Source organism: Sminthopsis crassicaudata, chromosome 2, assembly GCF_048593235.1.
Source record: "Sminthopsis crassicaudata isolate SCR6 chromosome 2, ASM4859323v1, whole genome shotgun sequence".
NCBI classification, from domain to species: domain Eukaryota; kingdom Metazoa; phylum Chordata; class Mammalia; order Dasyuromorphia; family Dasyuridae; genus Sminthopsis; species Sminthopsis crassicaudata.
The window spans coordinates 520,757,182-520,778,355 of record NC_133618.1 but is presented as its reverse complement, the minus strand read 5'-3'; the positions used below and the strand labels follow the sequence as shown (position 1 = coordinate 520,778,355).

General features: G+C 33.4%; 1 protein-coding gene across 1 annotated transcript in view; it reads right to left on the bottom strand.

Moving 5' to 3' along the window:
- The window catches only part of GALK2 (galactokinase 2), a 149,092-nt gene that overhangs the window by 115,058 nt on the left and 12,860 nt on the right, over positions 1–21,174 (bottom strand). Inside the window, exon 3 of the mRNA XM_074294461.1 lies at positions 19,552–19,675. Within this exon, the coding sequence (XP_074150562.1) occupies positions 19,552–19,675 (124 nt within the window). The remainder of the gene's footprint in view (positions 1–19,551; positions 19,676–21,174) is intronic.

Sequence of the window (21,174 nt, the reverse complement as noted above, 5' to 3'; positions counted from 1 at the left end):
CACCTAGGAAGATAACAATCTTAAAGGTTTTGGTAATAATGCAATTATGTAGCACTTCTTTGAGGAGATGTTAACAGTCTCTCTGTTTCTAATTGCTATGTCACAACAGGGCCAACCTAAACCACATGGCAGTCTAAGAAAATCTCTGGGATGACACACTTCCTGGGGACAACAGACTACATCAGAAGAAGCATTAAGACCAGGTTGTTGTTATTCAGTCGGGTCCAATTCTTCATGACTCAGGCGTTTTCTTGGCAAAAATACTGAAGTGATTTGCCATTTCCTTCTCTAGCTCATTTTACAGATGAGAAACTGAGGCAAACAGGACTAAGTGACTTGTATAGGATGGCACAGATTCTAAGTGTATAAGGGCAGATTTGAACTCACAAAGATGAATTCACTTGCCACTAGGAACTCTATTCACTGTGTCATGTAGCTTTGCTAAGACCTGGTACCATTAGTATAAATATGCTTATAAGTCACAGATCAATTCAGGGAAAGAGCTAAATAGCTTGGAGTCTTAAAAAGACTACTTGGCTCTTGTGATATTTTCATTCTAGTCCAGGAATCACTTATCTTACTGCTAATTTTTACTGTCTGTCTTTGGAATTAAAATTCTCAACTTCCTAAATGACTATGTGTCTATTAAAAGATTTGGCTTTTTAATTTCTGGTTTTTACTGATGAATAGGAAACTTTCCTGAATTTAAAAAAAAAATAGAAATAAGAGCCCTTACTAAGAAAAGTCTACAGCTTCTTCAATGAACACAGAGTAAAATTTGTTTAAGGTTTAAATTAGATATTTTTCATCCATCTCTTTTCCTGTACAGATCCAGTCAATTTAAACCCTTTTCTAATTTTCACATCATCTTACTTTCAATGTATTTATTCATTTCTTCAATTATCATTTATTAACTACTTTCTATTAAATGCACAAAACACTGTATAGGGATTGAAGAGACATTAAAGAGATAATTAAGACATAGCTCTTAACCTCATAGACTTTACAATGTAGCAAAGAGGATATGACACATACAAATATGCAATAACTACATTATGATGAAATGGAATAAAATGAAAAGATAAGAGATAAATAAAATACAACAGAAGTCAAAAGATAAAATATTATCACTAAATGTCCCCCAGGAACTCCTAACAAGCTTTTTAGGCTAACCTTTTTGTGACATATCAAAAGAAAACAGGATTCTGGTCAATGTCAATATTTCCTCCAGATTTTTGTTATGATGCCATTCAATTGTAGTAACAGTAAGAAAAAAGGCTATAAGCAGAAGTATTGAGTGTTTTGGATGCAAGTTCAGTGTTTATCAGTGGGAAAAGATTTCTTTCACAAAGAAATAAATATGGAGCAAATATTTACCAGCTCACAAAAATTTTATTATCAAAAAGTCACTACTTAAAATCCATAAAGCAAAAAATACCCAATTCCTTCTATTTTCTTCCTTCTCCCTCAATCCCTAGCTCCTATTCCTACTCCTTGGTCCAATAAGAACTGCCAGATTGAGATTACACAGAATAAAGTGGTCCACATAGGAAATCTACCAAAGCACAGTAAAATTTAGGCTGGAAAACCTTGCCCTAGAAAAATCATACAACATAAGATATTCAGTGCTACTAGTGTCTCCCTAAAAATGCATGGGCTATCTTGATATTTAGAGGAATTTCAGTAAGATAAGCACAATATGTACAAAAATATGTACACAAATATTTACTGCAGCAATTTTTATTGTACCAAAGAACTTCAGACAAAGTGGATGCCCATTAATTGGGAAATAAATGAATAGATTATGACACAGAAATGCAATAGCAGAATACTGCACTATTAAAAAAAAAAAAAAAAAAAAAAAAAAAAAGGTAAATGGGAGAAATTCAGAAAAACCTGAAAGGACGTAATAGGACAGTTAAATGAGTGAGCAGAATCAAGAAAACAATGTACTCAATGATCACAACATTTTAAGGGAAAACAAGAGGGTAAGTCTTAAGAACAATGAGCCCAGAAATGACTGTGTGGGATAGCAACACAATCCCTAATTCTAAATGACTACTCAGAGATTTCTCAAAGTAAAGATCAGAAGCTTTATTAGAATCTCCAGAGAAGTGGGCAGTCCAATCACTGAGTTCTCAGAGAGAGGAGGTTGATGATTATGGAGTTAGACCCGATTAAATAGTTATAGTAATCCATGATCACCTCCTTTATCCAGTTAATTTTCACTGCTTGCCCAAGTGGAAATAGCAAAGGTTTGCTAAATTCCAGTCTAACTGATTTAATTGACTTATTGCCAGTGTGTTTGCCTAAATTTATTGTAGTTAGCTTGTTACAATGTTTGCAAATACTTGCTTAAGCTAATATGAGCACTCTATTGTAATGTTTTGTATGAAAATTTTCATTTTTCCCAAACCCAATCAGACCTTCATAAACTAAAATTTAGATTGTAGATTCAATCTACCTTAGTTAATGATTTTATGAGAAACCACATAATCCCTCACAATAAGGAGATTTATTTAGAGGTAAGTAATCAATTAAGCCAGAGGGGTTAAAGGTTTCTAAAATAACTAAGGAGACTTGGTTTACCTCAGGCTTTCTCAGTCAACAAATAGAGATAGCTAGTTTGGAGGCTTCTAGAATATCTCCAAGCTATTAAATAATTAGTCAGGTGGGGGCAGCTAGGTGGAGCAATGGATAGAGCACCAGCCCTGAATTCAGGAGGACCCAAGTTCAAATCTGGTCTCAGACACTTAATACTTCCTAGCTGTGTGACCCTGGGCAAGTCACTTAACCCCAGCCTCAGGGGGAAAAAAAAATAATAATAATTAGTCATGTTCTTCTCTAAGCAGTTGAGTAAAGGTCAAGGGGTTACCTCAAGTATTTTCTGCAGGAAAAGTAAATCTTTGCTCTTCTTCCCAGAGCCTAATTAAACAGACCCTTGGTGCTGAGTCTTGAATTACTCGGTTATTACTCTGAGAAGTCCTCAGTTTCCCTGTTTCACTCATGACCAATCATGAATTTAGAAGAGTGATGATAAAATCACTTTCCTACATCTTAAACATAGTGCTTAGTACAGTGCCTACCACATAGCCTATATAAAGGCTTATTCATTTCTTTTTCCTCATGACAGAAAAGTGACAACTAGAGGGATGGAATAAGACACAGTTTTAAACATAATGTGTCTAAAAATATTTAATTATTGCTGTTTCAAGCAAACTGCTAATGTATTATTAATATAAAAAAGAATCATTTACATCTCTAGAAAAAATAATGATAAAATTCATCGGAGAGAGCAAAAGGTCAAGAATACAAAGAGAATCAATTAAAAATGTAAAGAAAAGCGGCCTATTAGTTTCAGATTTAATCTGTATTAAAAAGTGGTCCAAAACAATCTGATATTGGCTAAGAAATAGAATGGTAGATCAATGGTGAATTGGATTCACAGTATTAATAACCATAGTAATCAAGTATTTGATCAACCCAAAGATCCAAGTTTTTAGAGTAAGAACTAAACATTTGACAAAAAATTGTTGAAAACTGGAAAGCAATTTGGCAAAAACTAGGCAATGACCAACATTTCATACTGAATACCAATATAGGTTAAAATGGGTATACTTAGAAACATAAAGGATATCATAAGCAAATTAGGAGAACATGAAAAAGTTTGCTTTTCAGATAAAACAGCTTAGGGGACAGTTTATGACTAAACAAAAGACAGTGAGAATCATGGGAAGTAAATATATATAATTCTCTTTTTTTTTCTTTTTATAGAAATTTTCATATTTGTTGAAGTTTATCTTGAAAGGGAATGAGAGAGAGAGAAAGGGAAGGCGGGAAGGAAGACCAAATTTATAAAGCACTTATCATGAGTCAGGCACTTTACATTTCTTCCCAACAACTTGAGAAGTAGGTCCTATTATCCCCATTTTACAGATGAGGAAATTAAAGCAAAAAGGATGAAGTGATTTGATCAGGATCATCCAGTTTATATGAGGCCAGATTTGAACTCAGAAAGATGAGTATTCCTGACTGCAGGCCCATAGTCTCTCCATTGTACCATTAACTGCCCCTAATTCTGAAAAACTATGCTTGCAGATAGAATGAAAATATAAAATAGCTGGAAAGCAGCCTTAGAAGGAAAGGAATTACTATTTGGGAGGATCAGAAAAGTTTATTATTAAGGAAATTATTAAAATCAAAATTTAAAGAATCTTAAATATATAGATATATATATGTAGGCACAGTAATTAATAGACTTCTGGTACAGCTATAAACTGATCTAACTATTCTGGAAAGCAATTTAGGATTTTTGCTAACAAAATTATTAAAATTCTATTATTATTAAAAGTCTATTGATCTAAATATCTCACTGACCCAGATATACTATTTCTAGGCACATACCTTAGGACAAGGATTTTTACCTGGAGTTCATGTATTTATTTATTTATTTGTTTGTCTGTTTGTTTGTTTGTTTGTTTATTTAATTTTATAATTATTAACATTTTTTGACAGTATATATGTATAGGTAATTTTTTACAACATTATCCCTTGTACTCCCTTCTGTTCCAAATTTTTCCCCTCCTTCCCTCCACCCCCTCCCCTAGATGGCAGGCATTCCCATACATATTAAATATGTTATAGTATATCCTAGGTACAATATATATGTGCAGAACCGAATTTTGTTGTTGTTGCAAGGAAGAATTGGATTCGGAAGGTAAAAATAATCTGGTGAGAAAAACAAAAAATGCTCACAGTTTACACTCATTTCCCAGTGTTCCTTTTCTGGATGTAGATGATTCTGTCCATCATTGATCAATTGAAATTGGATTAGCTCTTCTCTATGTTGAAGATATCCACTTCCATCAGAATGCATCCTCATATAGTATCATTGTTGAAGTGTATAATGATCTCCTAGTTCTGCTCGTTTCACTCAGCATCAGTTCATGTAAGTCTCTCCAAGCCTCTCTGTATTCATGCTGCTGGTCATTTCTTACAGAACAATAATATTCCATAACATTCATATACCATAATTTACCCAACCATTCTCCAATTGATGGGCATCTGTTCATTTTCCAGTTTCTAGCCACTACAAAAAGGGCTGCCACAAACATTTTGGCACATACAGGTCCCTTTCCCTTCTTTAGTATTTCCTTGGGATATAAGCCCAGTAGTAGCACTGCTGGGTCAAAGGGTATGCACATTTTGATAACTTTTTGGGCATAGTTCCAGATTGCTCTCCAGAATGGCTGGATTCTTTCACAACTCCACCAACAATGCATCAGTGTCCCAGTTTTTCCACATCCCCTCCAACATTCATCATTATTTGTTCCTGTCATCTTAGCCAATCTGACAGGTGCGTAGTGGTATCTCAGAGTTGTCTTAATTTGCATTTCTCTGATCAATAGTAATTTGGAACACTCTTTTATATGAGTGGAAATAGTTTCAATTTCATCATCTAAAAATTGTCTGTTCATATCCTTTGACCATTTATCAATTGGAGAATGGCTTGATTTCTTACAAATTAAAGTCAATTCTCTGTATATTTTGCAGATGAGGCCTTTATCAGAACCTTTAACTGTAAAAATGTTTTCCCAATTTGTTACTTCCCTTCTAATTTTATTTGCATTAGTTTTGTTTGTACAAAACATGTATTTATTTTTAATATTTTGATAACAGTATTTCAATATAATGGGCTTTCTTTATAATTATATGCATTTAAAACCATTGTTTTGAAAAGAGATCCACAGACTTTACAAAAATGCCAGAGTCCATAACCCAAAAATAGTTAAAAATCTTTGCAAAGAAGCTCAGAGACAGAATCAAAAATCCTAAATCCACCAAAATACTTATAACAATACTTTTTGTAGTAGCAAGAAACTGTAAACAAAGTACATACCTCTCAATTAAGGAATGACTAAACAAATTATGGTATATGAACATAGTGAAATATCAGTGAGCTATAAATAAACATGAACATGAAGAACTCAAAAAAGTATTGCTGTGCCATAGTTCTCTTTTATTATCCTGACTCAGTTTCCCTAAATTGTCTTGCCTCGGTTTCCCTAATTGTTTTGCCTCAGTTTATAATTGTTCTGCTCAATCATGCAAAACCACACTTCCCTCTTAAAGAATATTTGATAAGGATAAAAGATCTTATATTTGAGAATATCAAAATGCCTCTCCCCATCCCAAGCTATCAGAATATCAGATACCATCTTATCAAGATGCCTCTCCTCATCTCTGGGGTGCTTCCCCCCATTATGTCATTCCCATTTCCAGTGGCTCACCCCACCCTGTCAGCGTCCTGCTCCCGCTCTCAGCACCCTGACTCTTCCCCTGCATCAGTCTACTCCCTGAATCTGAGCCACGTGTATATAGGTCATTGAGAACTCTGATTGTTTGCTGGATTCTTGGAGACAATAGTCTCATTCAGCCCTGGGACCAAACCATGGATCCATTTGGTCCCAGTAAATTTCTCCCTTTTAAATAAAGTATTAAATACTTTCTAATCTCTATCTTGCCTCAGTTTCTCCAGCATTACATTATAAGATATATGCAAACTGCTGTTTAGTCCAATAAGTAAAACCAGAAAAGATATGATCTATTTAACCTCCTTCCTTTTATTGATAAGTGACAGACTAGAATTTCAAGTTTAATTGACATTGTTGTTAGTGTTTCTGAACTATTTTTTCCCTCATCTTTCTTTGTTAATTTTTTATTATAAGCTCTAAAGAAGAAAAGAGGGATTTATTTGGAAATGAATATAACAAGCATAAGCAAAAGATAAATAATTTTTTAAAATAAAGTAATGAAGGAAAAGAAAAAAATGCACAGATTGTTATGGGATCCAATTGCCAGATTTACATACACAAATATGATCTTTCCCACAGAAATTTAGAATCATATCAATTAATATCGAGGTTGACAAAAGTCTATTCAACTCATAAATGGACAAAGTAATAGTTAAGTAATGAGATTTGTGCCTTATTAGAGAGATATAAACAGTCTTCTTTCTGGGTTTTATTCATCATAAGTGAGGCAATTCTACTCAGGTATTTCTTAAAAGAATGCTAGTATTGCTTACCTTAAGCTTTAACTTAAGCAAATTAATTTCATAGGGATTCAGCCAAAACAAATAGGTGACATTATCCTGATTCATGTGGATATGTCTTCAAGATGTTCAGAGAAGAAATAGTTGCCTTGAGAATGAGATTTCCCAGAGTACTAATTGCAGTTTAAATAATAAGTTCTACACTGTATAAATCCCTTTCTTTCATCCAACCTTGCCATCACTCAGGAGCAGGCCCTCACCTCATGCCTGAATTATTACAATAGCCTCCCTACCTCAAATCTCTCCTTATGTCAATCCATCCTGGTATCTCAGCTGTTAAGTAGATCTTCCTAAAAACAGAGATCTGACCATATCATCCTTATATTTAATAAATAAAATATATACATAAAATCTTTGGAATTCAAAGCCTTTTACAACAGGGCTTCTCTTTCTTTTCTACTCTTTTTATATTGTATTCCCCTCTGCTCTATCTACTCCAGGGGCCTCCTCATAGTTGTTCCTCACACAAGATGTTCAACCTCTCTAATTTGTTCATTTTCATTGGCCATTCCCTCATGACTTAGATCCTTTTCTTCCCATCTTCATCTCCTAGTAGTGAGTTCCTAATAAAATCCCACATTCTTATAAGAAGCTTTTCCAGACCTCCCTTAAATGCTAGTTCCTTCCATTTACCGGTCATTTCCAATTTATCTTCTATGTCTTGTTTGTACATGGTTATTTACATGTTTCTCCCCCCTTCCCTTATACTATAAACTTCTTAAAAACAGGGACTATCCTCTGCTTTTCTTTGTATTATCCAGTACTTAACAGTGCCTAAAACATAGTAGGTATTTAATAAATGCACCTTATCAATTGACTAACTAAAATCCCTTCCCTTTACCTTCACTAACTAGATTTCCTTCAATACTCAATTGAAATGCTGCATCTACCACCCTATGAATCCTTGCCTCCTTTTCACTCTCATAGGTAAAGTCATTCATATTTCACCCAACAAACATACATTATCTTTTATGTGCAAAACACATTGGTAGGTATTAGGGATAAGAGGAAAAAATAGTCCCTGCTCTGGAGGAGTTTACATTCAACCAAATCTTTCTGAATATTGCCTTGTACACCATGACTCTGTGTACATGATTTGACTTGGACAAGTTTCAGTTGTCAGAGAACTAACTGTTCCCTATAAACCATAGGCACTCAGTAAATATCTGCTACTCCCATTTCTTTTCAATGACTAATAATAAGTCAGTGGCCTAAAACATTCTTAAACTTATATGAAACATTATGCAGGTATTCTCAAATATTCAAGTGATTCTTACATTTCATAAGTATTCTTTCCAGAAATATGCAATACAATTCCTTCTAGGCTGTTTATCCATGTCTCATCCTCATTAACACTGAGGATCCAGCCAAAACACTGTGTTTTTGTTGAGAATAACTTCTTTTGACTTCTTCTCAGAGAACAGTTATTGTTTAAAGTTTTTTGAACCAACAACATTCATTGGGTTGCTATAATTTTTCATCAATAAGTTCTGTTTCAGGAAACCAGATCTTTGACTTCAGATTGTGAGCACTTCTCTCTAATCAAAGAACAGAAGATGTTCCCAATAGAGGAAACTTGGGGAGAAGGTTTTTTAAAAGTAAATTATTTTATATTATCTATTTTTCCTTTTCCCTCTCCAGTCAAACAGTGCAGAAGTTTTAAGAAAAATTTCTTATTTTTGTGTACTTCAATATATACAAGATTCTGTCTCATTTTTTAAAAAATTAATGTGTTTTATTCTTTGAGAAACATTATTTCAGGAACATTCTAAAATCCTAACCCAATTTTTCTATGTCTCTTAGCTTTTGTGATCTAAATTGAAACAACCCCATGATAGCCAAGTTAAATGCTCTGGACATTAGTATCTTTAAATTGAATGGTCAGACAGTTGGAATAATGTTAGAGCTTTTAATTTAGGGAAATAAATTCTTCAAATTTTCAGGAAAACAGGATATGCAGGGCAGAATTTCTAAACAAATTTTATGTTAGAATAAAGTTTCCCCTAATTTAGTAGTTCTCTCAAAATTAAAGGCTTTATTATGACTTCACATTCTGTAGGGTGAAAGAAGAAAGTCTGGGTGCAATTGTCTTTTGTTGTTGTTATTATTATTAAATATCTTATTTAGGAACTTTGTTACAAAATAAATTAATAATTTCTCTTTGATAAAGATCTCCGGATCTGGACATAATTTTTTATTGCAAAATCTTGTGGATATTTTGTTGGTAAGTGATGTTTTCAAATGTTTACTAACAAACCAGTCCCAATTCTTTGGTTCTTTTACAAAGTTTCTTGAAGACAAAGAGAATGACTCAGAAAAGCACTTCCTATGTAAGGCTTGTGATAAGGACAAGGTAAGAAATCCAGTCCCCCAAAAAGACATGGCCAGGAAATGACCAATCAAAGGAACAACAATTCAAAGGATACTTTTTAAAGATTCATTACTCCACTTCCTCTCCTCTCACTTTTTTTTTTAAGTCTCTATAAACTGGTTCCCCACCTCAACATTCAATCAAAACTACTCTTTCCAAAGTTACAGATGGTCTCTTAATTGCTAAATCTAGGTATTGTACAAAAACAAAAACAAAACAGTCCCTGACTGTTAGGATTCTTACAAGATGCTGAGTGGGTTGTCTAATTTAGCATGATCCTTAACAGTTCTCTAGTTCAGAGTTCACACCTTTTCACCTTTAAAAGAGCATATAAAAGGACAAGCCCACTGGAACTTCCAAGAGATTCAGGACTTCAAAGAACTTTGGGAGAGGGGCAAGGAGACTTCTAGGAGATTCAGAACTAGGATTGACTTCTGGGAAATTCACAAGGCAGAAACCCACAATCTCATACTCTTGAAGATTCAGAGTCAAGGGTCATTCCCACTTACACGTTTGTGCTGGCTGGAGACATTCAGACAAGAACACATGGGAACCAAGGAGAGAGGAAGGCCTCCAGAAAACTAGCTGAGCCCCAAGTGAAGGAGATAAGACTTGGAAGGAGAAAATAAAGGATCTGGACTTTAACTCCTGGCTGCATTTTGGGATTATTGAAACTGAACTTAAGCCAAGGCTGCCTCCAGAAGTTGCCAAGAAACCTGCTCCCAGAGAACGATTACAATTTAGAGAACAGAACATTACACCTGACCTCAAGGAATTTTTAGTCAACAGACATAGTACAGAGAGCACAAAGTACATGCCAAGTAAATTCAAAGTAAGCTGAAGGTTGCAGGGAAAAAGGGGTGGGAAGTCGGGGCAGAACCTTGAAGGGAATTAGGGATGCCAAAAGACAAGGTCAAGAGAAATAACATCCCTACAGAGGAAACAGTTTGAGTAAAGGTATTTACTTTAAAAATAATTGCTTCAACTAATTAACTTAATTTAATTAAATTCATTGATTTAATTAATTTAATTGCTTAAATTAGTTGCTTTAAGTAATTGTTTAAAAAACAATTAAGTATTCTCCTATACCACGAAAAAAAAAAAAAGTCAATTTGGTTTGAATATAGAATACATGAATGAGTAATGGAAAAAAAGTGAGTCTGGAAAATTGGGTTAGAGTTGAAAGCCCATCAGAAATATTTGCATTTTATCCTAAAGACAAAAGAGAGTCACAGGAGGTAACAAAGAAAGGGAATGACAAGATTATGTCTCATTTTTTTTTTTTTTTAACTATTGTGTTTTACTCTTTGGGAAGCCTTATTTCAGGAACACACTAAATTCCTAACCCAGTTTTTCCATGTTTCTTTTAGTTTTTGTACACACTAATGTGACTTTAAATTGAAGCAAAGTTGTTAAGTTAAAATGCTCTGGACATTCATACCATTAAGCTGAATAGTCAGAGAGTTTGGCTAATGTCAAAGCTTTTAATTTTAGGGAAATAATTCTTCAAATTTGCAGCAAGATAAGATATGTACAAGTGAACAAAATAGATGTAATCTCTGAGAAAACTCCCTTCGACTCCTCCCTCACACATTTTGCACTGACATTTTACCATCAGAAAATCATGTTCTTTGGTTCTCAAAAGTAATTTGATATGAGAAGGCACTCTTCACCATTCCTTTGCAGAAGAGGGTAGATGGTGGGAAGAGAGGCATGGCTATGGACCATTTTATACATAATGTTAGATTTTAGTTTTTTAAACTACATTAATTTTACTAAAAATCATTCCTCTTATTTTTATTTTTTAAAAATCCTTTGGGATGGCTCTCTGGAAAAAGAAAAGAAAAAGGCTCCGGAAAGAAATATAGGAAATAAAAAATATACCAATAAAAGTTTTTTTTTTTTTTTAATAGTAATTTGGTCTTCAGGAGTCCCAAATTAAAGAATGCAAATATTCCATAGGAGAGACAACACACTGAATTATTATCAGCTAACACTTTACTTAATGAGCTAATTTAACAGAAAAAGTTCTTTCCTTTTGATAAATCAAGAAATGCACACCTATGGAGATGTGAAAAGGTACCACATGGGATAAGGAAAATATAGTGCATAAATTAAAAAGAAGAATAAAAAACTGCTTAATTCTGCCCCAGAATGGTATTGATCATCAGCAATGATCAGCCATTAAAAGAAAACTTCATAAACTTTACCAAGTCAAAAACATAAATAAGCAACAATAAGACTAGAAATATGCAAGAAGTAAGATGACCTCTACTGACCTGTTCTGATTAAAGACTCTCTCCTTAGTTACAAATTTTAAGAAAGAGAAATGGTATCAATAAATGAATTATACCATAGATCCCCAAATTTCTATCTAATTTAGTCATTTCTATTTTCACCAAATATGAGATGTAAAAGTAACAAAAAAATTTTGTATTTGATATTCTTTTCTTTCCTTCTTTCTTGGTGCCCAAAGTGACTACAAATTATACACAAGTACAGATCTGCAATAGTGGGAGTTGTTTCCGTACCAAAAATTCTTCATACTGATGAAATCACAACTTGAGACAGATCTATATACATACATATATGTATGTGTATACAGACACACACCAACATATATACCCCACATACAAATATTATATATGTACAATGTACTATTGGTACATACATATAATATATAATACTATATAGATATGATAAAAGTCTTAGTATAGTTTTAAACATTATCTCTCTCTCTGTGTATATCACACATACATATACAACACATTCACCCTAAAAATACAAGAATTAAAATATTTTGACTTTGTGAAAGCTGAATTTTTTAACTTAAACACTGACCTACTAAATCTTAGTGAGTTATAGTAGCATAAAAAGATTGTTTTTAATGACAATTTTTAGGAGAAAAATAAAAGATGAAGTTGATTCCATTTAGGCCTTCAAAAATAAACAGCTCAATCTGACATTACTGCAAACCAAAAACTATTTCATCCCAAAGGCTATTTTTTTTTATTCTGTTCTGTTTTTGTTTTTAAGGGTACAGTTGGAGAAATGTTTTGTTATGGATAAATAAATGGCTTGGAGACAGGAAAAAAAAGTTGAGGATAAAAAGACATTTCTATAGATAGAAAGTATTAAAATAGGACACTGAGGGATTACTGTTGGGATTTTTCTTTACACAGTAAAACCTCCAAGTTTACACATCCCACCAAGTTGTGCTGAATGGTGAATACAAAACCAATAACAATAAACAAAAGTATGAAGTCACAATACTGTATGAGGAGTATGAAAACTAACCAATGCCTTTTAGTGTGAATACCATATAATGCTTTCAGGGAAGAATAGAAATAGAATCTCAGAATTGGAATATATTACTCAGCCCAATCTATTCCCAAGGAGGAATTCTTTCTAAAAACATCTCAACAAGTGGTCATTCAGCCTTGGCTTAAAGACCTCTAGAAATAAGAAATTTAGTATTTATCATGACAATCTTTTTATTTCAATTTATTTTTTCAACCTAGTTTATTTTTTGTTATATATTAGATTCCAAACTGTACCCCTTCTTCCCTTCCCAGCTGCACTAAAGAAGGCCACCCTTTGACAGATAGAAACATATAGAGAATATATGTATGCATATATATATAAAGATATACTATGCATACTTCCACTATTAATTCTTTCTCTGAAGACAGAATCTTCTTTCATAAGTCCTTTGTAATTAATTTGAAAACTTGAATAGCTTTGTCATTCACAGTTACTCTTCAAACAATATTGTAATTACTATATAAAACATTCTCTTGGTTCTGCTCATTTCACTCTTCATCATTTCATGGAAATTTTTCCATGTTTTTCTAAAACCAACCTGTTCATCATTTCTTATACTAGAATAGTATTCCATCATAATCATATACCACAACTTGTTTAACCATTCTTCAATTAATGATCATCCTTTCAATTTCTAATTCTTGGCCAACACAAAGAGAGCTATAAAGGGTTTTGAACATAAAGGTTCTTTTCTTTTTTCTCCTGATCACTTTTGGAAACAGCCCTAATAATGGTATTGCTGGGTCAAAGTATATACATACTTTGAATATATATATATATATATATATATATATATATATATATATATATATATATATATATATATATATATATATATTCAGTTGAATAACTTTTGGAGCATAATTATACATTGTTCTCCAAAATGGCTAGATCAGTTTGCTGTTCCACCAGCAGTGTATTAGAGTCAAGATAGCCATTTAGATTGTTCTATTTGTCAGGATTTTTCTTCAATCATTGAAAATCTGCCACTTAGAAACTTCTGCCTTTTGCTCCCAGATTTGCCTTTTGTAGCCAAACAAAACAAGTCTAATCTGTTTTTCATATAACTACCTTTTGAACTGGAAAACTGCTCTTATGTTTCTACTCTTCCTTAATCCAAGTCATTTCTTCTTCAGGATAAACAAGCTCTGTTCATTCAATTTAAAACTCCTATGGCATGATTCAGTTCCTTTACCATATCAATGCCACACCTTTGAACAAGCTGTAGCTTGTGGGCATTTTTGTTAAACTGTGGCACTCAGCTGAACACAATATTAGAGATGCATTATTGCACAGCACTCAAACTATGGGTTGCAACCTCGTAACTAAATATGAAGGTTGCAAAATTATGTTTTATTAGTTTATATATTTATATATCTGAAGTCACATAAAATTTTTTTCAGGTTGGGGCAGCTAGGTGGCTCAGCGGATAGAGCTCCATCCTTGAAATCAAGAGGACCTGAGTTTAAATGTGACCTCAGACACTTAATACGAACTGGCTGTGTGACCCTGGGCAAGTCACTTAACCCAAGTACTTCGGGAGGGGGGAATTCTCAGGTGAAAAGCAGTTGAGAGTAGGAAAAGTTTAAGAAGCCCTGGTATAGCAGTAAACCTGAAATAAGGGACATTAGAATTCAAATCTTGTTTCTGATATCAAATGCGTGACTACTGGCAAGACACTTTACCTGAACTTCTGTTTCTTTGGCTGTCAAAGGAAAACAATAATATCCATATTACTTACTTTACAGGATTCGTGTAAGGCTCACATGACAATTTATATGTATCATAGATTGAACATAGCATATAGAGAAATTCCCTAATTCCAGCCATCCTTATGAAACTTGGGTCTCTGGGGGTTAAGGAACATCCTAGCTGCCTCTGTTCAAGTAGTAATTGAGCATTGAATACAGCCTAGGTGTGGCACAGAAGATCCTGAGTGGTTCCTAAGTCCTCCCTGTCTTCTGACAGAGGAGGAAGGGGATCTGCTAACAAGAAACAGCTTCGGGTTTGCATTCTTTATGCCCTTTTCCCATGAAGCAAGTAGACTTCTCTGTTACCAAACACTCTTTGAGGAGAGTGAAGAGATGAGTTACAATAGTGTTTCTTCCTTTTCCTCTTCTCCCATGAGGTTGGGCTCAATTAAACAAGCTTACAACTAGGCCTTTGGTTGCCTTTTCCATTCTATTTTCTTTCCTGAATAGGTGAACAAACATCAGTCTCAAAGTAAACATATCTTGGCTTGAAGGCAACCTCCTGAGATCAAGTAGTTTAGAACTGTTGAATCGGATGAGCAGAACTGAGACAAGGGAAATTTCTTCACTATGCAAAAATGTAAAGTATAATGCACAGGTAACCAATCCACTGTAACAAATGTTTATTAAGGTGAATGGCACACCAATAAGGCTTACATTCATTATTGTATATAATCTTTTTTTTTTTTTTTTTCCTGAAACCATTGGGGTTAAGTGACTTTCCCAGGGTCATACAACTAGGAAGTGCTAAATGTCTGATGCCAGATTTAAACTCAGGTTCTTCTGACTTCAGGGTTGGAACTCTATCCACTGTGCTACCTAGCTGCCCAACCTTTTTATTTTCAAAACATACACATGGATAAGTTTTCAACAATGACTCTTGCAAAACCTTGTGTTCCAGTTTTTTCCCTCCCTTTCTCCCACCCCCTCCCCTAGATGACAAGGAATCCAATATATGTTAAACATGGTAAAAAAAAAAAATGTTGAATCCAATATATGTATACATATTTATACAGTTATCTTGCTGCAAAAGAAAAATCAGATCAAAAAGGAAAAAAATGAGAAAGAAAATAAAATGCAAGCAAACAACAACAGAAAGAGTGAGAATGCTATGTTGTGAACCACACTTAGTCCCCACAGCCTTCTCTCTGGGTGCAGATGGCTCTCTTTATAATTAAACACTTGGACCTGGCCTCAGTCATTTCACTGTTAAAGAGTGCCAGGTCCATCAGAACTGATCTTCCTATATTCTTGTTGTTGCCATGTACAATGATCTCCCGGCTCTCCTCATTTCACTTTGCATCAGTTCATGTAAATGTTTACAGGAGTCTCTCTTAATCAAGCACTTAATCAAGTGTTCTCTTAATTAAACTAGAAGCAGACTGTTAACTGCCACAAGTACTCATTTTCTCTTGTTCTAGTTGAGCATTTCAAGTTGCAGTTAAATTCTGATTGGTGATAAATTATTTAAGTCTTTGAGGAGAGGAAATTATCCTTTACTTTACTTTTCTAATGTTATTACTAAGTATTTATCATTTGTTTACCAGATTTGAAAAACACATGTCATTAGTAATTTTTTGACAAATTTGGAGGACACGTATGTCATTGCCAAGCTATACACAAGTGCTTATCTTATTACAGGAAAAAAAAATTATCTACCAAGTACTTAATCACAAGATAGAGGCTTAAAACAAAATGGAATTGTTTGTTTGAAATTTACATACTTATTAACATCAGCGAAAAATGGAGTCCAAGTTCCTAGACTGAATTATCAGGAAACTTATATTTTGAGGGAAACAATTAAAACCTGAGATGAAAAGTAAAATGTTTAATAAGCAGTACTAGAAATAGACTCATGTTGAGATGAGTTTTAGTTATCTGCTCCTAACTGATTATACAATAGTTCTAAAATAAGTCATCCAATTTTATTTTACATTTTCTCTGTTGATGTCTTTTGTGTCAAGAGTTTGTTTTCAGAAAATAAATACATGTTCCAAGTTTGATTTACATTGTACAAAGTACTTTTTAATTCCCTCTTTGAGAAGATCTACTCAAGAACTTAATATGCTGAAAGAGTCTTATAAAAGGGAGCCTAAACCCTTCAATTAAAGGCTTCCTCTAGTACTGAATCCAATTTGAAGCTTGGATAAAGCCTAAATAAAGAAGACCTTGGAAAGGGAAATGCCTGAGCCTCTTTGGGCCCATCTTAATATCTCTCTCACACAACACAAATACACAGAGCATGTTGCAAGCTTTAAAGTATTATGTGTCAATTTTTATTATTAGCTCTTCCACCAGATTGCATTTCACAGGACTACAATTAATCCCTTCTATTCTAAATATTGACAAAATGTCAAGAGAACTTTTAGTCAACCTCTTTTTTTGTTTTCTTAGGGTCTGCTATAGCCACCATATCTCTACCTAAGCTCTATATTCACAGAGGGTTTCCCTGTATGGGGTTTTCTTTCTCATTTCACAGATACAAGCAATTTGACATCTTGCTCGGCTGCTTTTGATAGCAATGAACAAATTCTTACACCAAAATCCAAATGCAAATAGCTACTCTCAGTTGATAACTTCAGTGCTACACCAGAAATTCAGACAACAGCAACTTCTAAACTATATCTCTTTTTCTTCCCTCCCCTTAATGCTCATCAGATTTAAGAGGTTATCTATCCCAATCCCCTCATTTTATACATGAACCAACAGATATGATATAGCTCTCCCAAGATCGCGTAGGTAGTAAGTAGCAAAGTTGACATTTGAATACAGGCCCTTTGAGTCCAGCTCTAGTATACTTCACAAGATCTAGGTAGAATTAAAATTTAACTCTAGTGGAAGAGAAAGCTTTCTAAAGGAACTTTTGTGAGAAAATAAATGAGGAACCATTTCTTTTCTCTTTTTTTTTTTTATCAACAATGACATAAAATTGGTCACATTTATATAGTTCTTTGAAATTTACAAGACATTTTCATGAGGAATCATTTTCAATCATGACCTATCTGAAAGTTACAAAGTCCTAATATAGACAGCGTGGGCTACAATCAAACCTAAATAAATTGCTCATCAAGAAGTTGTGATTTAATATTTTTCTCCAAATATACATTCTTGAGGGAAGCCTTATGTTAATAGAAAGAACAATGTACTTGGATAAAGAAAAGAGCTGGATTCAGATATTATAAGCAGTATGACCATTACATATGACCATTCTGTTTTTTCAAGCTTTCATTTTTTTTTTGCCTGTAAAATGAAAATAATAAAACCAATAGATACACCTTGTTAGGTTGTTGAAAGGATCAAATGAGCTAGTGTATGAAAACCACACTTTGCAAATTTCTAAATTAAAAATATTCTTTATCACTGAAATAATTTTTTTTAATTACATATACAATACTGATCAGTCTTTAGTTCCTAGCTTAATTCTATAACATCAGAAAATGAAATGACAGTTTGTTATTCTAAATACTAGAACTTATAAAGTGCCAGTTGAGGGATTTTTTTTTCTCCTTTACCATTTTCCTTCCCCCAACTTCATAAGACTTATAATTTATTTTAAATAAAGTGCAAGATTTCTATATTTTGGATATTTTTCTTCAACTAAAATATATATAATTATTTAAAGAAAATAAACATTTGGTCTCTTTTTAACTTCTAAACTAAATTCATTCTTAATTCAAAAATAAAAAGTCATAGTATCATTGGACTTATGCTGAAAGAGATTTTAAAGATCATTTAGTCCAACCCTCTCATCTTACATATAAGAAAACTAGGGACTAGAAAACATCAGCTTAAAACATATGAAATAGGAGAAAATAGAACAGCCAGAAGAAAGCAACAAAGATAATGAAGGCTCTCAAGTTAACTTCATGTGGGAATTAGTTAAAGGAATTAGGGATGTTTGACATAGAGAATAGATTTAGGATAAACATGTTACCAATCTTTCCTAATACTTAAATAACCACCAGTTACCCCAAAATGAAACTGATTATCTTAGGAAATTGGGGATTTCTTTCTCAACAGAGGTCTTAAAACAGAGAATGGACAATCTATTACTTAATATATTGTGGAAGGATTTGATCATTATTCCAACAGAGACTGACCAAACTCAGATTTTGTGAAATCTGTAGTCATCTTGCATTGGTCCTAAAAGTCAGGACAAGGCATCAATAATCACAACTGTGAATTAACTGTAGCTAATGAGGTATTAAAAAATATTAAGGGGTTCCCTGAACTTGTCTTTTTTGAATTGCCATATTTTTCAGAAACACTGGACCAATAGTGTATAGAAGGCTCTGAATGTCCTTTATGTCAAGGACAAATTCCCATTATACTAGCATAACTTGTTATTTTCATCCCAAATAGGACTCCCTATGTACCTTTGGAAATCTAGACAGATTCTTGACAATCTTCAGTAGGATAAGAAGCTGCCTAGATAAGCAGATAAATAGATAAACAAATCATCAGATCTTCATGGTCTATCATTTTCCAAGGGAAAAGAATGTAGTTTTTGCCTTAATCATGTTCTCTCCTTCAGGACACCTTTACTGTATCTTTCCTCCTTATGCCATGTCCCTTTAGGTAAGATTTGTGTTTCTTCCTCTTTCCTTTGCTGTACTATCATAAACATGCAAACTTCTATATGGATTATGAACTCTTTGGGTTCATTTCTCTTGTAATAAACCTAGTTTTTACACAAGTTTCATGAAGCTTTGATTGCCTCTTGACAAAGGTTAGCAAGAATGAAAGTCAAGATGAAAGAGAAATGTCCAAATTAAGCCAATTGGATGTAAGTGTATCTAGAAAGCAAAATAAAACTGTTTATGGTATGTGTGTTTATGTGTGTGTGTGTGTGTAATATTTTAATGTATAATCAGTGATGGTTTCAATGAAGCCTGAAATATATAATAAACATGGCAAATTCCTCCCCTCTACCTCTAAAGTTCTTTAAGACCCAGGACATATAGGCAATTATGGCAATCTAAAGTACTTACGGGTACTTGGGATTCGTATTAGTCAAGTGGAGTGTTTGACTTTTCACAGGTTCAACAGCTATTAGAATATCCTGTTCTACAGCCATGGGAAGGACAGCATAGCCACAGTAATCTATGTGCTCTCCTAGAAAAGAAAATCAAGAGCATTCTGTAATCATCATCGACACCAAAGAATAACTGGCATGCCAATATCAGAGAAAATTTCATAGAATACCAGATTGCAAGGGAAAATACAAACTAAAAAAAAAAAAAAACAAAACAAACAAAAAGACCACTGAGTGATAGTGTTCTTCCATCTAGACGCTTCTGCCAGAAACCTCTGCCAACTACCAATAACATCCTAAGCTCTTCAGAGTTTTTTTGGCATCCTAATATGTATACAAGTTGGTCTTTCTCTGCTATTGTTTCTAATATGAAATCATCCTTTTCGAATCACTATGTTTACACATTAAGTACAGCTAGCCAAAGAAGGAAGCTAATTTTGTATTGGTTTAAACCAAAAGTAGCAAATCTCATTCCAAGTCCTATGTAAATCTTCCTCTTTTCTCTCATAAGTTTAACATTTTCTTCAATTACTATCATAATCCCTGATAGCAGTCACAAAATTTAAATAGAAAATGGCATCTGGAGAAAGCTAGATGAACAGTCCATCTGTATTTTACCATAAAAAAAAAATTTCAGATTAACTTTCTATAAAATGTTTTTGACACATTAAATACATAGAAAGCTTGATGTAGAATTAAACTGCTTAATTACTCTTTCCAAAGAATGCTGCATTCCTTTTTTTTTTTTTTTTTTTTTTTTTTTTTGCTGAGGCAAATCGAAGTCACTTAAGTGACTTGTCCAGGGTCACACAGCTAGGAAGTGTTAAATGTCTGAGACTGGATTTGAACTCAGGTCCTCCCAACTTCAGGGCTGGTGCTCTATCCCCTGCACCACCTAGCTGCCCCTTGCATTCCATTTTTAAAAAATGTATACAGTATAATCTACATCAAATTGTCTTCTCGAAGGAGGGAAAGGAAGGTTAAGAAAATTTGGAACTCAAAATTTTAAAAAATAATTGTTAAAAATATTTTTATATTCTATTAGAAAAAATATAAAATTTCTAAAATATAAAAATAATAAAGATAATGCAGGTTGTTTTCTGTTGATAAAGCAGATATATTTCTGTATAACTGGGATTTAAGTTGAAATTAAATCATAATTTTCCCCCTGAAACAAGACGTAAAAAGATTATATTTCTTTCAAACACTAGTCATCCATAACCTACAGAAACTATTTTTAAAATTATCCAGACATGTTGCCAAAAACCCACATTATCCTACAAGATACCTACAACTAAGCTTAAAACAGTGTTCTGTTAGCAATTTTATAATTCTTATTCTCACTAAAAGATAAAACATGACTATCTCAAACTTCAAAACATGAAAATGAAAGGTTCTGTAAATGGCGAATCATGATTAAAGTGAGGGCAGCTATGTACAGGCTCATACTCAACTACTATCAACTTTAGTTTGGAAAAAAAAAAAGATTAGAATCAAGAAACCCTAATTTTGCATTCTAGATTTGTAATTTAATACAATGTGACCTTGATATTAACTTCTCCAAGTCCTAGTTTGCTCA